Here is a 26,857-nt window from a genome sequence, read left to right as displayed (position 1 = left end):
TTATAACACCATGTGTAGGAAAAGCCAAGTGTGCAGTTTTGTTCAGATTGGCAGAAAACTGGGCAACTTGACCGCTTTGTATTCACAACTGCTCAATTACTAATATTGTTTATGCCGGACATAAATCGCATCACTTTTGATGTAAGGAAGGAACGAAACAAAAAATGAAATTTGGACACGTTGGGTCCAAATCACGAATAAATGAAATGGTCAATCGCCCAAACACAACCAAAACAATTTTCAGAGTGATGAACTTGCAACATGCAGTACCCCATCAATGGACCTTCAGTTTGAAGTGAAACTTTAGCTGCACTTACAGCATGCCAACCAACAAAGAGATGGATATAAAAGGAACGATCTGCTGTTCATTTACATCCAAACCGTTGGACAGGAGCATGCTAAGATTAATCAAGGAGCAATGCATGATCACGTTGCAAGGAGTTTTGGCTGAAGACGAATGATAGTCCCCAGGCGCATGGCCTGATTCAAGCAGACCGGGTGGAAGGGAGACTGGTCTAGGTGTGGCAGACCTGTCAGCTCCACCCTGGGAACTTTACAAGCGTATCCTCCACCTGATGAAAGATATTATCACTGTGGCGTCATCAGCTGTCATCCTGTCAGTCCCTGGACAGTGTCCAGAAGACTGCGTCCGTACAATGTCTGAGTTTGCAGACCACTACAAGACGTAACGCTGACACTGCAACGCTGGCAGAAAAGAAACTGGCAAAGAGTCATGTTCACAGTAGAGAGCAGATTCAAGCTTTTTCCAGCAGACTGAAGAATTTGTGTCATCCTCCGAGGACATTGTCCATTCCAGATGGCGAACCGTCTGTAGGTGGCAGCATCTGTACCATGTTGTACTATCGTACTTGCAACAGAAGAGGACAGATCCCGTTTCAACAAAATAACACAAGGCCCCATACAACATCTTGCCTTGGCCTGCACAAACACCAGATTCATTACCTAAAGAACTCTTGTGGGATTACCTTGATAGTAGAATTAGAGCACGACCTGGTGTTTGCCCTCGAGTGTCATATATATAGAATTACAACTGTGTATTAAAGGCCGACCCTGTTCAATTATTCCTAATATGTAACACTCTCGGCTACAAGTCTCTGAATGATAAACAAAGACCCAAAGTGCAAGATATCCTGTCCCTAATGACAGTCAGTGATTGTTCCAAGGTGTATACCTGTACACACATCTTCTTGTGCTGAGTACTATGTACACATGACACATGAGCATTGATTAGCAGCGCCGACTTTTTCGGATACGTGCTACATTAATAAATGACAGGTGTGATTCATTGTTGGAAACACGACAAAAGAGTAGTCAACTGACAAACATAACGCCTGGCACTACCATCACACAAATAATGAAGCTGACACCAGCAATAGGTACCGGTCTATTGGCGTTATGAGAAGAAGTCTGAAAACATTCACTTCAATAAGGCTGTAAAGAATCAGCCCCCAGCCCACACCACTAATCGGACTGTCACAATATGCAGTGAAAGGCGATTATTGGCAGCCTAGGAATCACAACGTATTCTGCATTCAGTATCTGGTGCACCCACCCATCTCACGGGTGGTCTCTTGCTCTCACTGAGCGGTAATCCCAAAGGTGTTCAGTTTGGTTCAGATCAGGGTTTGTCATTATTTTTCGGAATTAGATTTTGAATTAGGTGGTGCTTACTTATTGGTCACGTGTGTAGATTGGCACGAGGTGTGTATGTGATAATCCGTTGCACTGGTTGGATTCATGTCGCCGCTTAATTACCCAGAAATGGTTTCCATAGTAACATAATCACATCTCACATTGCAAATGTTCCCAGTAGAGCGAAATCATTAATCCAAAATGACCTTTAGGAAACGATTTCCATTCGTGATCTATGTCTTGCTCACTGGTCTGTGTACCGTTGATCATCCTCCACACGTCGCTTTATCAAATCCCCGTAGCTGGACATCAGCCTTTGAATTAATAATGGAATAAGTATAATCACGATGGGTTGGTTTACAGGGCATCCGAACGGGATCCCAACCCATGGCTATATACATGGCACTTTGGAAAGGGTGTCTCATAACAATATTTCCATTGCATGCATGTAGAGTTTAGTAGATAGTACCCGGAGGAAAGGAAGTAGGTGGAGTAAAGACGATGTGATCCTCATCATTCAAGTGGTATTGTGTCCTGATTCTATGTGAATACAGCAGGTCAAATGTGGGGACAGGTCGGACACAAGGAGGGAACATTATTGTGATGGAAGAAAATGCAATTGTCTTATGTAAGTACATGTTATCAATCTTCCTTCAAACACGCGTGCATATATTTGTTCGAACGTTTTATTCGATATGTTAAAGCTCACCTGGTCACTAGGCTCAAAGGCCTTATGTCAAGGCCATTTTACGTTTTGGCCTTGGATTACCTTGTCCGAACAGGACCTCCTTCCACACCGGCTTTAGTATACAAACAGACATTCTCATACGGGACGGGGTGGCGTTGCGCTTTTTTTTTTATTAATACGCCCAATGAGCAGCCCATGAGAGCAAAGAAGGGCAATACGTCACACACTTGTTACACTAGGTCGCCAATTTACATGTCAAGGCCGATAGTCATTCCTCGTGGTAAGAATAGTAATTACGCTTTTGTTTGTTTGTTTGTTTGCTTTTTAACGCCGCACTCATCAATACTCCAGCTATATGACGGCGGTACGTAAAAGGTCGAGTCTGGACCATACAATTCAGTGATTCATGTCATGAGCATAGATCCACGAAATTGGGATACGATGACATGCATCAACCAAGTCAGCGGTCGCCTCTTACGACAAGCATAGGCGGCCTTTACGGCAAACATGGGTTACTGAATACCTATTTTTAACCCTTATCTTCACGGGGCGGTTAGAATACGTCCCCAGTGACCCATGATTATCGTTAATCTACTAAAGTGGATTGGGTGGCCAGGACACAAGGCTTTTGTGACGTTGCTTAAATATATCAAGATCGATTAATATGCCACGACTGTCAGAAATGCACTATCCTATACATGTTAAAAACATATTCTGCCACTTCCAGTGCTGCGCCCCGTTCCTCAAAACGATCGCAGCGCCAAAACGATCGCAACTCCTATACTTTAACATAGACTTACGACTGTCGTAGCGCTACGATAGCTTTGTGGAATAGGGCCCAGTATGATAGTAATAGATCTCTAGAAATATGTAAGCGAGGACATAAGGGCCTGTGGGTCAGGATCGGTATCTTGGTTTCGTCTCAGAATCGCGAGAGTATGTTACAAGTCATACAAATATAAAGTCAACCTTCCTCTTACAACTCTCCAGCAATAATGAACCCCCAAACCGCCCTTAAGCGTATCCCAAGATGTGATGGGGGAGTTGTAAATTGTGACTTCTTGTTTCATATACCAAAGATGTTTTATGATCCAAAAATGTTAGGAAGTCGCTTAAGTGGCAATCTTTTTTTCGTGAACTTGCCCTTTAAGCCATAAATCGATTAACTTTAGTGTGAGTTTTGATATTTTATTTTCCTAGCTTATTCAGCCAATTCATGCGTGTCCTGTACATACCGCTAAGGGTAAATCTATATTAACAGATGCAAGTAAACATATACTAAACCTGTTACCGGGGATAAGTGTAGGTTAATCAGTCTTAACCAACAAATCAAACATGCCATCATTCATTCGGCGACCTCCATCAACTCGTTATTGGCGTATGTCCATTCCATTGTAAAATAATCCCATGCTTTTAGAGACGCACTAGAAATAATTACATAGCGTTTCTACCAATTTACCTGAAGTGTTTACACAGTGACTGCTGGCGAGGTTGTTCCACGACAAACGCAGTACAGTTTAGTACATGTGCCATTGACAACATCCACAGAGACTCATGTCCCCTTGGTACACAGCAGAGGTCACTCACGTCAGCCTGTTGTGTCTGGAGCATAGGCAGCTATTACACTGATGTTTTCCCTCAAACTCTGGAAGTCCTAAAGCTATACAGCAGCTTCACTTTTCATGTAGTACCCCGTGTTATACCATATCCCTACAATGGCTATCGAATGAGGCTGCTAATGTGAATCGAATGGTCGGTCAGCTTGGGTCGTTGTTCATAATATCAGTCAGTGGTTTGTCTAATCAAGACTCATAAAGACCTTCTAGTAACAGATAACACATGAATATAAGGGCAGCACTCTAGTAATAAGGCATCTCTAATGCGGGCTTTGAAAATTTTCTGAAAATGAACTCTGAGTCTTAATTGAAGAAATGCGGCAATGAAGGAGTCAGTTTTCTCGTTCAAGTCATTGTAAATTTTGAGGTGTACAAATAGTGATCTGTAAGACACTGCTCTGTAAATAGTGAGATGTGAGACATTGTAAATAGTGAGGTGTGAGACAGTCTATGTGAAAATAGTGAGGTGTGAGATATTGTATGTGTGTAAATAGTGAGGGGTGAGACATTGTGTGTAAATAGTGAAGCGTGAGGCATTGTGTGTAAATAGTGAGGTGTGAGATATTGTGTGTAAATAGTGAGGTGTGAGGCATTGTATTTAAATAGTAAGATGTGAGACACTGTGTGTAAATAGAGGTGTGAGGCATTGTGTGTAAAATAGTGAGGCATGAGACATTTTCTGTGTGATAATAGTGAGGGGGGAGAAATTGTAAATATTGAGGGGTTAGACATTGTGTAATTAGTGAGGGTTGAGACATTATCTGCGTGTAAATAGTGAGGCGTGAAATATTGTCTGTTTGTAAATGGTGAAGTGTGAGATATTGTCAGTGTGTAATAGTGAGGGGTGAGACATTGTGTGTAATTAGTGAGGTGTGTGACATTGTGTGCAAATAGTGAGTCATGAGACATTTTCTGTGTGAAAATAGGGAGGGGTTAGACATTGTAAATATGAAGAGGCGAGACATTATGTAATAGTGAGATGTGAGACAGTGTGTGTAAAGAGTGAAGTGTGAGACATTGTGTGTAAATAGTGACATGTGAGTCATTTTCTCCGTGAAAATAGTAAGGGGTCAGACATTGTGTAAGTAGTGAGGCGTGAGACATTGTCTGCATGTAAATATTGACGTGTGAGATATTGTCTGTGTGTAAATAATGTGCCTTGAGACATTATGTGTAAATAGTGAGGCTTGAGATACTGTATTTGTGTAAATAGTGAATTGTGAGATATTGTCTGTGTGTAATTATTGAGATGTGAGGCATTGCGTGTAAATAGTGAGGGGTGAGATATTGTCTTGGTAAATAGTTAAGTGTGAGACATTGCGTGTAAATAGTGAGGGATGAGATATTGTCTTGGTAAATAGTTTAGTGTGAGGCATTGCGTGTAAATAGTGAGGGGTGAGATATTGTCTTGGTGAATAGTTAAGTGTGAGACATTGTCTACGTGTAAATAGAGAGGTGTGAGACATTGCCTATGTGTACACAGTGAAGTGTGAGACATTGTCTGTGTGTAAATAGAGAGGTGTGAGACATTGCCTGTGTGTACACAGTGAAGTGTGAGATATTGTTCGTGTGTAAATAGAGAGGTGTGAGACATTGCCTATGTGTACACAGTGAAGTGTGAGATATTGTCCGTGTGTAAATAGTGAGTGGTGAGACATTGTGTGTATATAGTGAAAAAATGAGAAATTGTGTGTACATGGCGAGGGATGAGACATTGTCTGTGTGGAAATAGTGAGGTGTGAGATATTGTCTGTGTGTAAATAGTGAAGTGTGAGATATTGTCTGTGTAATTAGTGAGGTGTGAGATATTGTTTGTAAAAAGTAAGGCGTGAGATATTGTGCATACATAGTTAGGTGTGATACATTGTGTAAATATTGAGGTGTGAGATAATGTCTGTGTGTAAATAGTGAAGTGTGAGATATTGTCTGTAAATAGTATGGGTTGAGACATTGTGTGTAAATAGTGAGCAGTGAGACGTGAGTGTGTAAATAGTAAAGTGTGAGATAATGTCTGTGTGTAAATTGTGATGAGTGAGATATGTGTAAATAGTGAAATATGAGACAGTGTCTGTGTAAATAGTGAGGTGTGAGATATTGTCTGTGTAAATAGTGTGGGTTGAGACATTGTGTGTAAATAGTGAGGAGTGAGATATGTGTAAATAGTGAAATGTGAGACAGTGTCTGTGTAAATAGTGAGGTGTGACACATATTTAGAAACCCAATTATAGCTATTTCTCGGCTTTCTTTTTTCTAAACATATTGAAAATTTTATATAGGAGAAAACAGCGAATCTAGTTCATTTAAACATGCCCAAACTGTCCACAGTGTTTCGGTTAACAAATAGAAATCAGTTATTGCTTCAGCCCTCAAGGAAAGAGCTGGGGCCCTACTGCCCTTTAAAGAGGGGTCTTTCTTGTGACCTTGTGACTCAAGGTAACCCTAACACTGACCTTTGCATTTGAAAGAGCTTTGCTCATGTAGAATGGTCTTAAATACCCTCTCTGATTCTCCTGGGGGATGAAGCTGAAATTTGGCATGCCATTTCCTTGTGAATACATCTCATTTTGTTCAAATAAATGTGACTTTATTGGGTGTTTTTCTTTTAATTACTAAAACTATAATAAAAGCCAATGTTGTTCATGGCATCGCCATATGTACTCAACATCATTTTCCTAACTATGTTGCAAAAGTTTTGTTTAATTTTACTCAGAATATTTCTGCACCAATCATTCCTTAACTCTCTATAGACGTTTGTGCCAACATTATGCAAACTACTGACAACAAATCTGAGCCACCTTAATATGTAGCTAAGCATCCTCCATTAGTTTCAGGTTCATTTGTTACTGCATGAGTGCAAAAACATAGTCTAAGGGTGGACAGAAGGACAAGACCTGATACTTGAGTTCTCTTGGACCTTCATTCCTCGTGAGATGATAATATAAAGATAACATGGCTTGTTCATCAAAGAGCTGTTTATTCTGACTGAAACACAGAAATAAGAATTGAAATATAAACAAGGAACATGTAACATTCCCTACCTTATTCAACTGTACCATCTTTAATGAAGAGAGAAATGAATCCTGAAGGGGAAACAATCTATTTTCTCCCTGACCATACAATAAAATCAAATGAAGCAAGTATCTCAATGGTCATACTTTCCCATTAAAGAATGCACTTAATCAGTCACGTGATACATAATTCAAAAGATTGGCAGTGTTGCTAAATTTAAACATTTTACTCATGATTTAAATATTTCAAAGACAGTTCTTAGATAATTGAGGTTTAATGATGATCATTTTATAATCTAGAATTAATTGTCACTTAGGTCTGATAAAGTCTCCAAGGTCAGAGGTAGATTCAACATGGTTTAGGAGGCTGTTTGCAAATTCATCTTTGAAGAAAAATTAATAAACAACAAGAAATATTCAAACAAACACGTTTGTAAACACAAACATTACATTCGTTCTACCAATACTGTAATTCTATGCTCAAAGGCAAACATTACTGTCATCATAAGCATATTCTAATTCCTTATAGTGTGATATAACACATAACATGAAAACCTTTCCTCTCTTCAGTGGAAGATTAAGGTGTACAGTACTGCATTTTGATTGGCCTTAAGATGAACCCTGTTGCCTTAATATTGTGTTGTATGCATTTTTCAAGACTTTTAAAAAAATACTTTACAAATTTCAATTTAAATTCTGCCTTCAATTTTTGCACCCTAATATCTACCCACTTAGACGGAATCACACCCTCGTCAGTTAAGACAAGTTGTTTGTTGTGTACACAGCGGGAATATTGTTCAGTCTCAAAATCCACATTGTCTATTTGAGCATCATATTTATAATTTTTCAGTTATTAGGTACATATTAATGATGAAAAAGAGAACATTTTCAAACTTGAAAGAAAAAAATTGAATCTTTAATAAGCAAGTGTGTGACCCAACATGACCCTTTCACCATGTGTTTGTGCTGTCTTTATCTATATATTTCTCAAGGAACTTCTAATCCTTGGGTCAAAGACTTGCTCATGTTCTAACGCTTAGAAAAATGCTTCCTGAAAACCTATAAAATGAGAGTTTCACCTTTACATTTAGTTTTGCCACAAGTCTAATTATAGTTGTCCTGAAATGAACAAAGCAAAGTTCTCATTCATGTTGCACACATCCATAACAATTTCTACAGGTGTTGGTCATTTCTGAACCTATGCAGATCCTAAAGGCCCTTATCATGATACCTTGCCCTTTCTAGGATCAGAGAGAGTGGGAGAGAACCAACACACTGAGGTATTTTTTGACTATCTGAAAATGCTGAAGTTTTGAGCAGTGCATGGTGCGTTTGGTAGATGGGGGATATTTTCACTTTTTGAAAATATGCACTTTTTGTCTCGGAAAAGAGGATATGGAATTTTTTAATTATTTTCAGGACATCCACTGTCCAGCGAACAATGTTTCTTTCCTGTAAAACCAAAGGATGAAATAAGTTTTCAAGTATTTTCTGGAACAAATTATTTAAAAATATAAATTCCGAACATTCCCCACCCAACCCAACACTGATTATCAAATGGTCAATCCCTGAACAAAATTATCTTCGCTGAACGTTTTAGCTTCTTCAATGTGTCTACAATTCACCCACAGTCTGACTGTTAGTATTTAGCTAAATATAACATCAAACAAATACAGAGAATGAACAAAACACAATTGTTATGTTGCAATGTTGGCCTAAAAGATATAGTCATCATTTTCACATGATCAGACAATATCTCAGGAGCAAAAGCATGAGATGAGACTTCTGTTCTACTGTTGTCTGTCAATGCTTTGTGGAGATGCTCATGCAAACAAATGTCCTTCCCCGTCATAGCACTAGCTATGAAGCTTGAACTCAAAGCAGGTGTGGTACCTCTTGAAACATTTACCAACACACAGAGCTACTCCACAGTCGGGGCAACCATTTGAAGTCTGGTGCCGTTGACGAGTCTTCCTGTCGGAACATACAACACAATCTCGAGGTGTTTTCCATTCTTGCATTTGCTCAATGAAGTGTCTCCCTCTCATTCTTTCAGGCACAAATGTTGAGTCATAGCTATGGACCCTAGGAGAGGGTTGGCCTGTGTTGTGGTAAATCTCAATGAGCCCTAGCACAACATCGTCCCTGAATGATCTGTAGCTGCAAGCCTTCTCTGTTGATTCCTTGTGGAGGATGTAGGCATTGAACATAGCAACTTCTTTGAGAAAGTCATAGATGATAAGGTAGTTTTTTCTGCATTTGGTCTTGTTGATATACTTTGTTGTGAACTTATTCATGGAATTGACTCCGGTCATGAACTCATTCACATCGGCTACCATCTTTGGTTTCTGGACATCTTGGTGACCTTGTGGACTCTTCCTACTAGTCACCCGTTTATGAACAACCTCGTTCCCATGGACAGTAGACAAATAGTTGACTCTCCTTCGATCACTCCAAGACCTTGAAGAAGACATCACTAAACCAGTGGGTTGATCTTTGTAGAACAATACAGACTCACTATCAACCTTCCCTGGTGATTTCTGCAATGCCTTTGGAATGTCATCTCTTTTTAAACAGACAGGGCCACAACTCCCAAGTCCTTTCTTTGACAGATATAACGCAAGAGCTGGTGATGTGAAGAACTTGCCATGGTAGATAACTCTGCAAGTGTTGAAATAAGGAGCAGATAACTCTGTCACAACATCCATCCCAAGTCCATTGGATGAAGGTTTTTCTCCGCAGTGAATCTTCCAATTCAGGCACATTCCATTAGTGCTGTCACACAGACACCAAATTTTCATATCAAAATTCTGGGGCTCTGAAGGCACTAGCTGATTCTTGAAGGTCCTCCATCTGTATCTCATGCTCTCATTGACACACAGATTTTCATGTGGTACATAATTTTGTAGGCACAGCTCTTTCATGACATCATTGATAGGACGCACCTTATACATTGGATCATAATCCGCACTTCCTGGCTCGGGACACATGGAATTGTCATTGAAATGTAATATGGACCTCAGGCATATAAATCTGTCTCTGGACATCATTTTCTTGTACACTGGAGTGACATTCAAACCTGAGGTGATCCAGTACTCTGACACATCTGCCTTAACACACATCCCCATTGACATCTCTAGAGCAACAAAAACCATGAGTTCTTCAGCATTAGTTGGTGTGTAGTTTTGAAAACGGGAGAACATTGGTAATTTAGGATTCGCAGCAACAAACTGAGAAACATATCTGTTTGTCTCCTCTGCAATCCTCTTGAATAGACTAGGTGGGAAGTATGCCAGAAAATAATCTACTGGTTTCCAAGCCACTGTTATTACTCTGCTGCCTGGGACATCAGTGAACTTCAGATCTAACATTGAATGCATAGGTCCCCTAGCAGATACATTTTCACTTGATACCCAGGAATAAAGGACATCTTCCTCATCCATTTCATCTGCATCCCACTTTTCATCCTCCAAACCATCAACTAATTCCAATGCTGGGTGATCATCAGATTCATTCTCACTATCGCTATCTTGCAGCACAAATGATAAATCAAATACTTCTTTGCCTTCTGTTGACATAGCTTTTGTTATATGTCCTATGCATAGAAGTGAAAGCGCATGAGCTGAAAAAGCAAAGAAATACTGTTTATACATATTAGAACTTCCAACACATAGCAACATCATAATTATGTCTTCATTAATTAGTTAATTGAATTTTTTTTGTATTTGCTGATGGTTGTTTAACTTCTTCTATGTACATGGCCAAGTCAATTTGTCAATCAGGTATTACATTTGTATTACTTGCTGTAGAGCTCTGTATCAGGAATGCGAAGAAAACCATTCTCACATTTAAAACTTTCTTTTGAACGGCCAGATTAATAATCACATTTGATATCAATTAAAAATGATCACAAATAATTTCCCTGTCTGACTTGGACAAATGTAATATGCTCATTGACCCCTAACTGTTTGCTTCTGTACAATTCATAACGTCACCTGTACTTCACCTTCATAGCCAGGTAAACCCCATATATAGCCCTATGTTATGGGTTTTCAGACGCTCATAGTTTTCTCTTTAACCACGTTAACAACTGTAAAACATCTCAATCACTTTTAATAGACAACTTTCTCTTAAAACCAAGCAATCATCTGAGTATGTATCATGTCTGTGTGAAGCTTCAGCCCCCGTTATAGTGCGAATAATCGTGATAAATATGGCCGCACGAAAACCTATGATCTGACAATAATAAAAAACATTAACATCCAATCACATTTAAAAAATGCAAAAAGGAAAATTGAGAATTATTCTCATCATCCCCAAACACTATATTCTGACAAAATATTAATAACTGAGTCTTATTATATTTTATTTCTACAGAATGTGATACTTAATGATACAAATAAAACAAAAAATGGTTTGCCTAGTCGCTTTAGTGCCATACAGTTGTCAACTAATGTAATTCTGTATTATTTTGGCCCAGGAACATTTCTGTACACAGAAAGTTACCAATCCTGGGCGCTTTTAGTACCCCAAACAACGACCCCTTCACTGAAGGCTTCAGTCTTACAGACACCATATGAAGCATAATAAAATCCTCCTCTAAAAGACCGTGATTTTGGCCAGGTAAAGGGGACTGAGGAGCGTAGTAGTGCATAATTTGATATAGTACTCTAAATACTGTTAGCTGAGTCTTCTCTGTGTGTTCACAACTCAATGACGTCAACAAAGATTGAGATAAAGAAAAACACAACTCAAACATGTTTTTTTTCCCGTTTTGTGAATCTTTGTTTTGGCAGAACCATGAACCTGGCATCATCTAATCATTGCAAATAGGGCTAAATATTGCCATGTGCCCTGTCGAGGTGTCTAAAGAGAAGTGGGAAATTCTATGGGGAATACTATTTTCAATGAAATGTGTGTCGTCCAAAAATTAAATACAGCAATATCATTTACAAAATTTGACTCAATTCATATAATAACATGTAGTTATACCATAGTTATTACTATTTAAGAATGTGTCGTTGGTTTATTAGTCATTCCGAACCAACGAGCAGAAAAATTCTTACCCGTAATATATGGTATTCCTGAAATATGTGGTTACATAATCACGTTGATGCCAGTCGCCATCTTGTGGTTCGTTCATTCGGAACCGACGATCGGAACTGAAGTGAAGTTTATCTCGGATCTCGGAGGCACTCATCATGTGGCAACGTTCAACATGTTTAATTGGGGTCTTTATCTTTGTAGAACTTAATTTATTTGCACGATATTCAGATTTCGCCAAAGATCAGAATTTGCATGGAGATTCATGAAACATTCTTGACAATGCGCATGTTGACGCGTTTTCTGGCTAGCAAAGGTATGGAAATACTAAACAAGAAACTATATAACGGTGCGCTTCATGTACTCGCGTGTAATATTCTTCATTAAACACCTATGTACCTACTTGAATAACTGTTCCGTTCCGGGTTCCGGGTTAGAATTAGCCTTAAGCAACCAATGCTTGTCGTAAGAGGCGACTAACGGGATTTGGTGGTCAGGCTCGCTGACGTGGTTAATGTTTGTCATCGTATCCCAATTGCGTGGATCGATGCTCATGATGTCAATCACTGGATTGTCTGGTCCAGACTCGATCATTTACAGACCGCCGTCATATAGCTTGAATAGTGCTGAGTGCTGCGTTAAACAACAAACGAATAAACAAACAACGCAAAGCAAATCATCGTATCCTACTGCGTAGATTGATGTTCGTGATGTCAATCACTGGATTGTCTGGTCCAGACTCGATTATATTACCGACCGCCGTCATAAAATTATAGCTGGACTATTGCTCCACTAGCGTAGAGGCTATTTTTAGTAGTGATCTTGAAATGCTCATTACAATGCACCGGTGTATCGTTTCACCCCTAAGAAAAACTTATATGTGGTTGATGTGAAGACAGATCTGCAGGTGAGAAAATTAATATGAGTATTACTATTTATGATAAAGATAATAGACAGAATAATATTTAATAATATTTCAATCATATAAACGCCACAAGGAACGTGTGTTGATATATTGCAGTCATTCCACGGTGGCAAGTGGATAGTCGACCAGGCGAACCAGTGGTTGATATCATGACAACGACCTGTGACATCAGGGTAGGATGCGACGCAGTCAGCCAGGCTGCATAAAACGATCCCCACTTTAGCCGTTCTAGCGACATGCACATGGTACCTAGTAAATATTTGCCCAGAATTCTCACGGGAGAACACAACACACAGTAACGTGGGATTTCATGACTGACTGATGGGGTGTTCTCTTTTTTAACGTGCCAGGTTCTACCAGAGAATAACAGCATATAACGACGAGAAAGATTTCATTTCTTGAAGGTTAGGACTATTGGCTATATGGTCGATACAATGCCACAACTCGCCGTGCAGAGTTTTCGTCACTTACTCGTACCATAACGCTGATCGTAGATTCGAACCCCTAATTCTACCTGGTTATGAGCCGGAATTCGTCAACACTCGTGCATCGTGTTTTATTACAATGGTAAATGTCTTCGACCTGCCTCACTTTTGACTATTCTCCAATATAAAATATTAATATAATAAATATGCAGTGTAAAACCCTACTCACTCATTCCCATATTAATATACATGTATAGGGGCACGGGTGGCCGATCCATGCACTATATGCTGAGATGTTACGATGATCACTGGCGAGCCTGCACCACATATCAGCCCGCGCAAAAACCCTTTTGGTTAATTCTTCCATCTCACGAGGCAAGGGAGTTAACTGACTATAAATGTTCAGTTTAAAGCCTTGTTCGGCCTTTTTGCTTGACTAACGAGTTTATGCATAGTCCAATCAAAATCGGGTAACGTAATCGACATCCGATTCGTTAACTGCCGTTCAGATTGCAAAACATGTGTTCCGACAACTTACCGACAACAGATATTTTCCTAATCTTTTCATGTTTTTAATCAAGGTGCTCACGTGATTTGATGCAGTTCGCGAAGCACGACCCGTTATATTACAACCTAGATCTTAATCATCAATCCGATCGTCTTCACTGGACGACGCCATTATATTTGAAGCAAAGGCATGTGATATGAGAGGTGGAATCTGATTGGTCTTTAGGAGGGACATAACTCGTAATAGCCACTGGTTGGCGCTAAGATCGAGCCTCGCAATTCCAGCCTAGTTAAGCAGGCCTTTATAGTAAGTTAACGCCCTTGCCTCGGGAAGATGCACTCTTCCTTGGACAAAACTTTCTCCACCAAAGCTCTCAGGTATATGGATATGTGAATCAAGTCCAAAAGCTTAACTCTCTTGCCTCGAGAAGATGTAATTCTTCTTGCCCGAACTTGTATCTTGGCATAAAGATGTTAAGTCTTAGTATATAGACTAGTGTCGTGATCTGGACAGAAAATAGTTTTTACCAGACTCGGGCTTTGGGCAAGATTCTTAAACCACAGACTGTCGTACCCGGCCGGCAAACGTCTGTACAGTTCATACGAGGATAGTGCTGTGGTAAGGCCGTTTTAGACCAATTGAAAAGTCAAATTTTCACTGACAGTTTGGATATGGTATGAACATTATCTGACGCGTAGTTTTCTTTCCTTGTTGTATTTGGATATGTTTGACATCTGGCATCTACAGGAACTAGAGAATGGGTAAAATGAGTAAAAAAGGCTGACTTTACATGAGCAATTTCGTAACCCGTTTACCATATGGTTGTACTGTCCCTATTACATCTCCTTAGATATAATCTGGGGTCAAATACTTGCTCATGTTCAAAAATGAAAAAAAGATTGCTTCCTGTAACCTGTATTGAAATGAACAAAGTTAAGTTGACATTCATGTAACAAACATGACATTTTCGGTGATCTCTTAAAGTCTTCGGATCCTGTTGGCCAAAATGGCCCCTTGTCATACCGTATCCTTATAAATGTTCCCAGTGATTAAGAATGAGTGAGCATTTATGTATGATTAATCCGGTTTATACAATATTCCAGTGATATGTTAGGTAATGGATGATTCTGTATTAAAATCTATTCATTGTAACCCAAATCCCTCAGTGTTGACGAGATGATCCGAAGCTTTCCTGTGTAAATCTGTGATGGGCCTGTGTGTTCCACAATTTCAGACCCGTGGGGATTCCGGGTTAGAATTGGCCACAAAGTTCGGCATTTCACAACGTCCCTGTTTTACTCAGTGTCTTGAAGGCATGCGAAGAGACACTGCCTGCATGTAGCGTCTGTCAGCTCAGACACAGTAGAAAGTCCGTGACCCACTGAAGCACAACCATCAATTACTTCTTAAGTCGGTAATCAACTTACCTCAGTGGCGCGCTGTGATCACATATATCAATAAATAAAATCACAATCAACGGTTAGTGACGTTTCATTGATCAGATTTTCAACGCCCCAGTCGAGGGCCTGTCGCAGCACACACATTCGCTTAAGCGAATCCTTAATTTCAGTTGTATGCCGATCTCATTAAAATCAGATCTGAGTTCTCGCTATTGCTAAACAAAGCAGCGGTAGCGAAAACTAAGATCTTATTTCAATAAGATTGAGTAAATGCACAAAGTATACACAACCTCGTTTGTTTCTGTGCTTTATGCTAGTCTTGCTTGTACATGCCCTGCATCGGGTAGTTACTCGCGAATGATCATTAACATTGGGTATTGATAGTTTTCTTTGGTTATTCAATATGTTTTTAATCCCTGGAGCAAGTCTACTGGGTATTATTACACCAATAAGTGGACATTTATCAGATATAAAATTATGTTTGTTTGTTTGTTGCTTAACGCCGCACTCAACAATATTTCAACTAATATTCCAACGGTCTGTAAATAATCGAGGCTGGACCAGACAATCCAGCGATTGACATCACGACCATCGATCCACGCAATTGGGATCGATGACATGCATCAACCGTGTCAGCGAGACTGACCACCCGATCCCGTTAGTCTCCTCTTACGACAAGCGTAGTCACTTTTAACAGCAAGCATGGGTTGATGAAGACCTATTCTACCCCGGATCTCAACGGGTCTGAAATAAAAAGTTTCAGGTAACGAACTTGTATCTGTTCTTGTGCTGCCTAAAGTGTGTAACATGTCGCATAAACTCACCATAGTCTTATGTCTAATTAACAATAAGTGAGACTCGACCTTTACGGCCAGTTAACTCCCTTGCCTCAGGAAGATGTCATATAGGTGCAGTCCGTCCTCTACAATCAAGTGTTTCTATCCCCATTCTATAGTTGCCCTTGTAGAATGGAGACAAACACACTTGGTGAACGAGGATGTGCTCAATACGGCGTCAAAGAACATTCTTGACTACTAAACCTATTACTAACGCCTTGTCACTGTCGTAATGCAGAGACAGAATTACGACGACAACATCATAAACGCTCAAGGTATGAATATGAAAGACGATCTGTTTAGGTCTCCAATCAACCTGATCACAACTACAATACAACAGGGTGAGAGTCTCAAAGTTCATGTCTAATTAAGGGACGTTTGAATGACGTGCCCCAACACTGTGGTCACCATGCATTGTAAATGATATAAGAGGGTCTGCACGGAACTGCACCATTTTAGAATCGCCAGTACTGCTTTAAGAATTCAGCATTTGAAGTGGACCAAAGGTTTCTCTAGATCCGCGGTAAAATGTTGTGCTTTCATCATACCATGTATTCAAATACACCATGGCGATAAACACTATGGCAACCAGTGCACTATATTACAAGTGGTTTATTTGGTTGATTTTCCCGGACACTGCATGCATGTGAGAGTTTGGCAAATACAGATCGGCGCTTGTCTACACAAGTAGACGTTTCCATCAATGCTAATGGAAATTAAATATCACCAACTGGAAACCAGCATTGTGTCGACGATAAACAAACACCCAGCGTGCATTCCAATCATACGTCATGGTATCCACACTGACTCGGTGTAATTAAGTTGCAAACTGATTCACGCAGCGTTGCATTTGATGTACATGTGTAATATACATGTCAAAGTGGATATTCCCAAGAGTTTACCTTCGTGTATGTGAATGTGTGTGCGTGATTGATTTGAGTACAAGCAGTTGCAGGCCCGTCCGAGGACATCCGTCATATCCACATGAGATCCAGCACTGAGGGATGTGTAGGGCTGTTGCTGCCTGACGAGAGGGAGATAAACTACTGAGTCTTCATCATGGAGCCTCTAATGGACAAGGAGAACACAGGTACTGAAGTAGTCACGAAGTTACTGCATGGTGGTGTGTCTATGTCATAACCTAAGCACATATAATGCTATACGTTCTGTTCTATCTACTCTGCTTTTCTTCTGTGTTACTCATCTCTTTATATTTCAATCTATCCTCTTTGTATGTGGCTGTAACATATTATCTATCACTTTTGTTTCTGTCTGTATCTATTTATTGTCTGTCTGTCTAGTTTTATCTGTTTGTCTAAATTTCTCAAAGTTTTGTTCGTATATTTAGTTCTTCAGATCCTGCTATCCATAAAGAGCCTCTCTCTATATGTCCACCAGCGGGGGCCCTGATTACTAAATGTCCCCAGCACCCTATTTAGCACTGAATTAGGACGGGTGGTCAGGCTCGGTGACTTGTGACTCGGCGTCTTATCGCACCCCGTCAACGGTTTTCCAGCACTCGTGCGTTTAGGGACCACCGTGATGTAGAATATGATGTAGACCGCCCTCGTGTGTTTATAGACCACCGTGATGTAGAATATGATGTAGACCGCCCTCGTGTGTTTATAGACCACCGTGATGTAGAATATGATGTAGACCGCCCTCGTGTGTTTATAGACCACCGTGATGTGGAATATGGCTGACCGCGGCGTAAAACAACATTCATTCACTCACTGTTCTCTATTTCTCCACGTATTTATTACCGCATGCGAGGGTAAACCGAAACGTTCCTAGCTTCGCATATAAAATCCTTCCGAGTCAAAATTGTTCACACATGTGTTATAATATATTCCTTTCTCCTTTGATGACAGTTCGCTTGCCCCAAAGTGTTACACCTGCCATATAGACGTCTTCAGCTTGGTCTCCAAAATCACCTCCGTACGGTGGCCCATTAGGGACATGGAGTCTGTTTTTCAATATTTTGATATTTCACTTACTTTTATCGTAACCTTTTGCAAATTAACACGATTTGTCATACCAATATATGATAAATCATGTATAAAAACAACCGAAAACATGGAAAATGTACTTTCAAGTAGCTATTGAATCGCTAAAATGTGATGCGAAAATAAAAAATAATAAAATGAAAATGTCAAAAACAAAAACGAAAATGTCAAAAAACAAAATGAAAATATATGGAATTAAATTTATTATCACCGCGGTGGAAATAGTTTTACCGCGGTGGAAATAGTTTTCTGGATTTTCATTTTAGTTTTTGACATTTTCGCTTTTGTTTTTGACATTTTCGTTTTTGTTTTTGACATTTTCATTTTAGTTTTTGACCTTTTCGTTTTTGTTTTTGACATTTTCATTTTAATCTTTTTACCTTTTCGCTTCACTTTTCAGCGATTCAATATCTTCTTTGTACATGATTTATCACATATTTGTATGACAAATCGTGTTAACTTGCAAAAGGTTACGATAACAGTAAGTGAAATATCAAAATATTGAAAAACAGACTCCTTGTCCCTTATGGCCCACCGTACCTCCGTCTTTATAATCACTGGTAAAAACTCTACTACGCAGGTGTGATCTCAGTTCTGGGAGGAGGTGGGAGTCAGAAGGTGTGAGCTTTATAGGAGGAGGGTAGGGGGCAATGTTAGCCGCAACCTGTACCTGCTGCCACTGTGACGTGTGCACAGACGCATTGCCCTGAAGCAGTTGCACCACTAAACCTTCATGTTCCTTCATGATTTTCCTTGATAGCTTCTCTATACTAAAGTAGTTATATGTGTCAATAGTATTGCCCAATGAAAGCCTGACTGTCAATCATGATTATCCGTTACTGTCAAGAGTGAGTGGGTGAGTGGGTGAGTTGGGTTTAACGCCGCTTTTAACAGTTTTCCAGTTATATCACAGCGTGTCAGTTTAATGTGGGGGGAAAGCCCGGTTACTGTCAAGGAAACAGAAGCCTTCACATTGCGAGCAGACACCACCACCTTGTATTTCTTTGGCGGGGATGGGGTCAAATGTTTCCACTGTTTCTAAGGTTTGACCCTGGAGTAAAGAGATGAACGCGGGTCTCATCCTCGGTTACACTTCGCACAAACATTTTTATCAGGATTCCTTGGACAACTGGTCAAAGGAGCTATATTGTCACGGGTCGTCACCATTCTATTTTTTCGTAAGGGGCAAATAAATTCAATTGGGTGGTCAGGTTCGGTACGCATAACACAAATCAATGGGTTTTCCAGTGCTCGACTATATAATACGCCACCTTGATAAATTAAGCTGTAATAATTATTGTGACTGCGTCATAAAAACAACAACTGCGAAATATTTATGGTTGTGCCCAGTGAAAGCATTTCCGCTGCTTCCATCATATATTCATGTCAGAAATCCAGTCAGGTATGATTGTGAAATGCAGTTTAAGTTCATGAAATATATTTGAAACAATACATCGCCTATTATTTTTTATGAGTTGGTTTTCCAGTCCAGATTAACTTGCAATTTAAAAGTTGCAAGTTGGCCCAGTCATCTAAGCCGCCACCATACGCTGAGTTGCGTACCATAGGCGTGCCAGAAACCTTTAATCGTGGGTTCGAATCTCAGTTCGCCGTGATTGTGTTTCTATGGGTGTTTCAACGCCAAACATGTGATCGTAGGTTTCACAAAAGTGGTAAACGTTTAGACTTGCATCACTTCGGACATTCCTCCGACATCAAGCTGACACGCCGTGATATAACTGTGATACCGTTAAACCAAAGGCATATCCGGTATATAAATTGGATATATGTGATTCGACAAATGGTGCATCAAAACGCATCCATTGTCGATTTGCAATGTCTTAAACGGCATTGTTTTCAAACTGTTAAAAAATGACATGGAGGAAAACAGTAAAGCAAAATGCACGTGCAAGTTATGGCATTCGTAACTCGTGGTAGTAGCTATAAAAAGGCAAGCATAAGCCAATAATTTGTCATTCAATTGTCAACATTTTTCAAGTTCGAAAATGCCGAGACTCAGCGCTTCCGATCGGAACATCGCCATAGGACGTATCCAAAGAGGGGAATCGCAGTCTTCTGTTGCACGCCACTTCAACGTCCACCACAGCACCATTTACCGCCTTTGTGATCGATACACACAGTGCAATTCCACTGCAGACCGTCCGAGAACCGGTCGACCAAGAGTTACCACCCCTGCACAGGATCGCTACATTCGACTGTTCCAACTACGTCATCGCAATGCCACAGCTACGGAGACTGCAGGACGCATCTCTGGTTTGAGGAGGATATCGGACCATAATTATCAGCAACCATCTTCGCGAAGCTGGAATCCGACTAAAGAAGACCAGTTCTCGGACGGTCTGCAACAGATCCATCGACAGCGACGCTTGCGTTGGTGCCATACCTTACAACCTTGGAATTTGAGAAACTGGAGACGAGTGTGGTTCAGCGACGAATCACGATTTCTTCTTCACCAGCGAGTTGGAAGACGTGAATTCGACAAATTCGGTGGCGGTAGTGTCATGGTGTGGGGGGCTATGTCCACCACGAGATCTGACTTGGTTGTGGTTCAGGGAAAATTGAAAGCAAATCGCTACATGAATCAGATTCTTCAATCTCACCTTCTTCCAATCATTGACCGCAAGAGGGAGCTGTTTCAACTGGACAACGCTCCACCGCACACAGCTCGTGTCATGGTAGACTACCTCCATAATGCCAACATCAACGACTTGCCCTGGTCGTCGAGATCTCCAGATCTCAACCCAATCGAACACCTCTGGGATGATCTCGATCGACGTGTACGTCAATGTCAGAACACGCCGCAGACACTCCCGCAACTGGCCAACGCATTACAAGCAGAATGGCGCAGAATTTCGAAGGACAGAATTCGTACACTTATCCAGTCAGTGCCGAGGAGATGCAGAGCCGTGATTGCAGCCCGGGGCAGTAACACGAGATACTGAGTTCAGCGCAACCTAGCGCAACATCTGACTATTGAGCTCAAATTTTTCATATTTGTATCTATGATATATAAAGTTAAATATATCGACTTTATTAGGTACAATACATTTACTAAAAATCTACCTGTGCGTTTCTTTTTGTATTTTGAGTGTATATGAGTGCTTATGTAATTGGCTCACACACGTGTAGGTACAAGTGACATATAGTTTGGAAAGAAAATAGAATAAAACGGGTCTTGTTTGAATCATTATCTTTTAGATAGTCACACTGTTGTTTTCTAATTTGAACCCAAACTAAATTGGTATTGTTAACATAAGTAGAAAAAAACGTACAGATCTACCTTTCTTGGTTTATTTTTCAATCATTAACTGAAAATGTCAACTTTGGAAGTGTTATTCATGTGATCAGAAACGGACTGTTGTATATATGATACGTGTTTATAAATATACATGCATCTGCATATAAAATCTTAAATAAACAATTAACCGGGTACCAAATGTTAGACGAATGAAAAATATATATCGGGTGGTCTGCAGATTGAGTTTATCACTAGAGTTGCCTCCCTTGCATACATGGCAACTTTCCCAAACAACATGCAGGCTTGTGTTTGAAAATAGGACACTGTGAACGGGCACGGTGTAGTGCTTTGGACATGATTTCTTGCGGTTTGTGAAGGGGGTGGATGTTAAATTCCTGCAACTATTAGGTGAGACATATAACTTATGGCACCAATCCGTCAAACGGGCACCTGCAAGCGTTGTTGTTTGTCGCCATGGCTCCTTTTTATACAAATTACGATGTGATAGCGATCATGATAAGAAATAATCGATAACCTGATAACCTACATATGCATTTTAAACAACCTGTGTCACTTGATAATTATTCAGTTAGATAAAATGTATTTTAGAGTATCCTTCATTTCGTGTTGTTACGTTTGAACATTTTCTTTATTAGCCTACCATACTGGTCTATTGAGGTAGAGAAGACGAGAATGTCTACATTTTATGAATTACATTTAGGCCTATTTGTTAGCAAAATGTTTCGAACTAAATGGATTACATTGTTTTATTAAGAGGGCCACATCATTATGTTTTAATATAACAATAGACAATATGATCATGATGATGATAAATTAAATTAAAATATTATTGCCATTAACTCAAAGGCCCTGGGATCAAGTGGTCAGGCTATGTCAGTATGTGACAAGATTGCCTGTCAACAAAGCATTCAGGCTGTTGCATTTGTAGCAAGGCGTGGAGTCCTCCCACAGATGACATCCTTATACCTTGTCAGCTTGCTGACAGGGTTAACCTCTTTGGACAAGGCGTCAGACCTCGGATCAGAAGGTCCGTGGTTCGAATCCCATCACAGGAGTCTGAAATTTTATGGCCGCTACATTGGCACCCAACGTGGGGCTGAGCACGTTCATATTAAATTTGAGCAAAATAAGCCTCAGTACCCTACTATGTGGCCCGGGACAGGACTTCTATTTACTGGGGAGTATGTAGCAGGGCGTGGAGTCATCCCACAGATGACATCCTTACCTTGGCAGCTTCCTGACAGGGTTAACCTCTTTGGTCATGTGGACAAGGCGTCCGACCTCAGATCAGAAGGTCTGTGGTTCGAATCCCATCACAGGACACAGGACAGAAATTTTATGGCCGCTACACATTGATTGTTTTTCATACTTTAAAGGGGCACAAGGCTCTGGCTTCTACCCTGCCTCCAGGGCTCATTAACTGCCATGAGTCAATTTGCTGGTTTACACAACTGAGCGTGGCAAGAGACTTGACTACCTCTGTAAGAACAGCAGGAATAAACATTTCTGCACATTGGGTACATGTGATCTATGAAGATTCTGATATTACAAAGGGTGCATGTTAAAAAATTGTTTCAACCTAAACAAAGAAACACAAAGATTGGTGGAAGCTTATCAGATGCTGTTGTTTAAGAACTAAACAGCGAGTGTGAGTTGTTTTTTGTTGTGTTATGTTTCCTGCATATTCTCAGTCAATAATCTGTACCTTTCCTCCTAATACCGATTGTCATATCTCCCTCAAGCCATTGTGTTAATTTACGTTGCCCAGCTACTTCTATGGGGAACAACTCACGAGACACTCCCCTCTCAAACATAACATCATCCATTTTACAATGTCATCAAGTTGCCAGCACATGTTAGAATCTCCAGAAATGACGTCATGATAGAACAATGTTTTATTGTGAAATAAACCTTGCTTTGTTCTTCATTGTTCTTTGCAATTTATCGCGTAGCTATCTTATATTTGGAAACAACCCTGATGATTGTAGTTTGATAAAAATAACAGTATTCTTCAGTGATAGCATTTTCAGATTTCTGATTGCGTGGATGATAAGATGACTGAAATTGATTTGGATTTCTGTGTTTAATAGATTTTTATTGTGTCATGTCAATAGACCTATAGAATGCTATTAAAAATAAACGTTTGATTTATTAGAGGTTGTAAACAAAACCCCATTTTTGCCATTGCATGGTTATTATATGCTATCAGCTTCTGAGCTTCCAGATATGTCAGATGTAATCTGAACAAGAAGATATAGTCATCAACATGATCAATATCACCTGTCCTTTTGAATATGTGCACAAATCAATAATGTTTATATCATATACCTCATTATGCAAAAAAAAGGTTTGTGAGTACAACTGACAATATTACATGACTAAACCGCAAAAGGAAGCCCTCATTTGGACCTTAGTTCAACCTGTTAATGCAAAATCAAAAGAAACACCTCAATAGCAAAGAAAGAGAAACATTTTGTGAGTTATGCTATGGAAAGTATCCCTACCATTGTTTGAAATCCATCTTTCTGTAGAGGAAACACGAAAAAACCTCACTCCTGTATAGCACAAGGCACCAGACTGTCGGTGTACAAAGCGATCTTAGACCTGAGGTGATCGTAAGTCCCATACTTAAACATAGACTTAGGACAGTCGTAGTGCTAAGGTTGTGTTGTATAATGACACCCAGGTCATTGTTAGCCTCATGTGCATACAAAGTTGCATGAAGAATATTAAATAGTTTATGAGTTATGCCCCGGAAACGAAACATGACGGACAGACCACATTTCTCCATCCCCTGCAAAATTGAATTGGGTGGGGTATTATAATAATAACCATAAGAGTAAGTGTGTATGTACAATTATGTACTTCAGTATACAGCAAATAAGTGTATGTATAACTTTTGCAACAATGAAGTTCATATATTCATATACAGCAACGACCCTTATTTTTCAGGCAACTAAATTGCATATAATACAACATTTACAGCACACTTGTTGTCATCCATTGCTCATGGCAGTTAATGAATTTATTACAGGTATAATTAGTGGTCAGATTTCCAGGCAAATGTTCCCATTTGGCATTTCTCATGTATGGGGTAGTTATTCAATCTAAAATTGGCTTATAAATCCTAGTGACTAGTCTGATGTGAATGTATTACATGTTACGTAATATGCACGTGGCAGTGCAGTTAGAGGGAAATGACCAGTTGAGTTACAAAAAACATTGATCAAAGGATTAACCGGTACTACACTGATTGAGTAATCACTGTTGTCTTGCACAAGGAAGTGTTCACAAGGATTTGGCACAAGGAAGTGTTCACATATGTAGGGTTTTCTTAAGGAGATGGAGTACACCCCAATCTGGGCGTGAAGTGCCGATGAAAAAACAGCATACTTTGTTCACAGGATTAGCTGATAATATGTTGATTGATTTCTAATTATTATCTAACTCAATGGATTTTTTAAAGATCCATGGACGTCATGAATATAGTTGTCTCGTGTGCTATCTCAGCTAACCAATGAGACTTGATATCTATGCTGGAAAGTTCTTTGATGTGAGGCAGAAAACACTAGGTTTTCACAAGCCCTTTGTTTGTAGGCATTTTTATGTGACTGTCAGTGTGTAAAATGTGATTCACATTTAATGATACATATGTCTAAATGTTTCAGTCATTGTACACATTGACTGAAAAGTCTGTCCATTTATTGAACAGACTGACTAAAAATTATTAAGAAGTTCCAGAGGACTTAAAACATCACAATAATTAAAAGTAATTCTTATAAAATATGTATATCAGACAATTACAAATATATCCATGCAACTACATTAAACTACAGTTGTAACGAACTCAAAGAGACCAATTAATTTTAATTCGTAATAACTGTAGTGCGTTATAAGCATATACAACATATATCAGTGTTAGAAATTGGCACTATTCCTGTAGTCCTTGCCAAACTGTCCAATAGTTAAGGTATCATAAGGACTATTAGAAATTTCCCATTTTTAAGGGTTTTGCTATATGTTATGGTTATCATTGTAAGGACTAGTGGACTAAAAAATGTTAGTTTCTACCACTTCATATACATGATATATACAACAAATGTCTGGGACTGAAAAACAAGTTCGCTATATTAGTCAGTTCGTTATGAGCGTGTTTGTTGTAAACATAGTTTTCTGTATTTCACAATTATCTCAGCCTTTGATATGTATGTTGACAGGTCTGTGTATAGGAATACATTTGTCATGCTTGAGATCACATATTGATGTCCCTCCCTGCATGCACTGTGACTCCCTGGCCTCGGCTGTTGCTATAGCTCATATCAACACAGAGCAGAAAGACTCTGTACTCAATGAGGACACGCTGGGACACTGTAATAGAGGATTTTTATGACTGGTTGCATTGTTGGTTCGTGTTAATACTGTCATAGGCAATAGCCATGTACACCCGTGAAGCTCCAGGGTAGAATAGGTCTTTAGCAACCCATGCTTGCAGTAAAAGACTTTGCTTGTCGTAATAGGCCACCAACAGGATCGGGTGGTCAGGCTCGCTGACTTCATATCCCAATTGCGTGGATTGATGCTCATGATGTCCATCGCTGGATTGTCTGGTCCAGACTTGATTATTTACAGACCTCCGTCATATAGTTGGAATATTGCTGAGTGTGGTGTTAAACAACAAACAACACTGGAATAAGTGTTTGTTTTGTGAATTTTTCATGTATATGCACACACACACACACACACACACACACACACACACACACACACATATGCATGCAAAACGCTAAATAAGTGAACACAATGTCAAACCCCATTTCACCTCACCGTTACAAACTCCATTTTTGCTGAGTGTGGGACCCGTGAAGATCCAGTCTAGAATAGGTCTTCAGCAACCCATGCTTGCCATAAAAAGCAACTATGCTTGTCGTAAGAGGCGACTAACGGGATCGGATGGTCAGGCTAGCTGACTTGGCTGATACATATCTTCATATCCCAATTGCGTGGATTGATGCTCATGATGTCCATTGCTGGATTGTCTGGTCCAGACTCGATTATTTCGAGACCGCTGTCATATAGCTGGAATATTTCTGAGAGCGGTGTTAAACAACAAACAAGCTAAATTAAACTAAAGCTGAGTTTGGCTTTAACCAACAAACACATAAAATTGATTGATGATAATGCCAGTATTGTATTATTCCCTCACATTACATGCAACAGACTGGAATCCAGGGGTGAATCTCTTGCGCAATTTTACGATTTCAACACTTTGTAGTTTGTTTATTTTGACAACAGCTAGCAGGAGAGAGACTCACTGTTTACTCATGTGATAGGTATTTGTATTGCTTTCGAAATGTTTGGTATTCAAAGACAGAAGAAGGATGAACATTTACATGGTCATCTTGATCTCACATGTTGCTGACTGACTTCAAGGGCAGTTTTCATACCAGGAAAACGTTAAGCACTGCATAT

General features: G+C 39.7%; 2 protein-coding genes across 4 annotated transcripts in view; one reads left to right on the top strand and one right to left on the bottom strand.

Annotated features, from left to right (window-relative positions):
* Positions 1–6,911: 6,911 nt before the first annotated feature.
* On the bottom strand, positions 6,912–12,104 carry LOC125376040 (piggyBac transposable element-derived protein 4-like). Of its 2 annotated transcripts, XR_007218925.1 has the most exons (3): positions 12,032–12,104; positions 7,962–10,587; positions 6,912–7,931 (listed from the first exon to the last, which is right to left on the bottom strand). XR_007218925.1 is itself a non-coding variant. In XM_048387312.1 (2 exons), exon 2 carries the CDS (start codon positions 10,541–10,543, stop codon positions 8,822–8,824), a length of 1,722 nt encoding a protein of 573 aa, XP_048243269.1. In that variant the 5' UTR covers positions 10,544–10,587; positions 12,032–12,104; the 3' UTR covers positions 6,912–8,821. The 2 variants fall into 2 exon arrangements, 1 of the variants encoding a protein (XP_048243269.1); XM_048387312.1 differs by having other exon boundaries at positions 6,912–10,587.
* Positions 12,105–17,096: 4,992 nt separating this feature from the next.
* Positions 17,097–26,857, top strand: part of LOC124139864 (anoctamin-4-like) — a 59,261-nt gene continuing 49,500 nt past the window's right edge. The window contains exon 1 of one of the 2 annotated variants that reach the window (XM_048387432.1): positions 17,097–17,192. The gene's annotated coding sequence lies outside the window, so the exon portion shown is untranslated. Of the gene's footprint in view, positions 17,193–21,639; positions 21,776–26,857 lie in introns of those variants that run through there. The other variant, XM_048387431.1, reaches the window with a different exon arrangement.

Source organism: Haliotis rufescens, unplaced genomic scaffold (assembly GCF_023055435.1).
Source record: "Haliotis rufescens isolate VD_foot unplaced genomic scaffold, xgHalRufe1.0.p SCAF_7, whole genome shotgun sequence".
Lineage (NCBI taxonomy): Eukaryota > Metazoa > Mollusca > Gastropoda > Lepetellida > Haliotidae > Haliotis > Haliotis rufescens.
The sequence above is the reverse complement of the archived record's forward strand: the minus strand, read 5'-3'. Positions and strand labels throughout refer to the sequence as shown.

What these genes read in the sequence shown, in the direction of transcription:
- LOC125376040 (XM_048387312.1), bottom strand. Translation starts at nt 10,543, where the DNA reads ATGTCAACAGAAGGCAAAGAAGTATTTGATTTATCATTTGTGCTGCAA.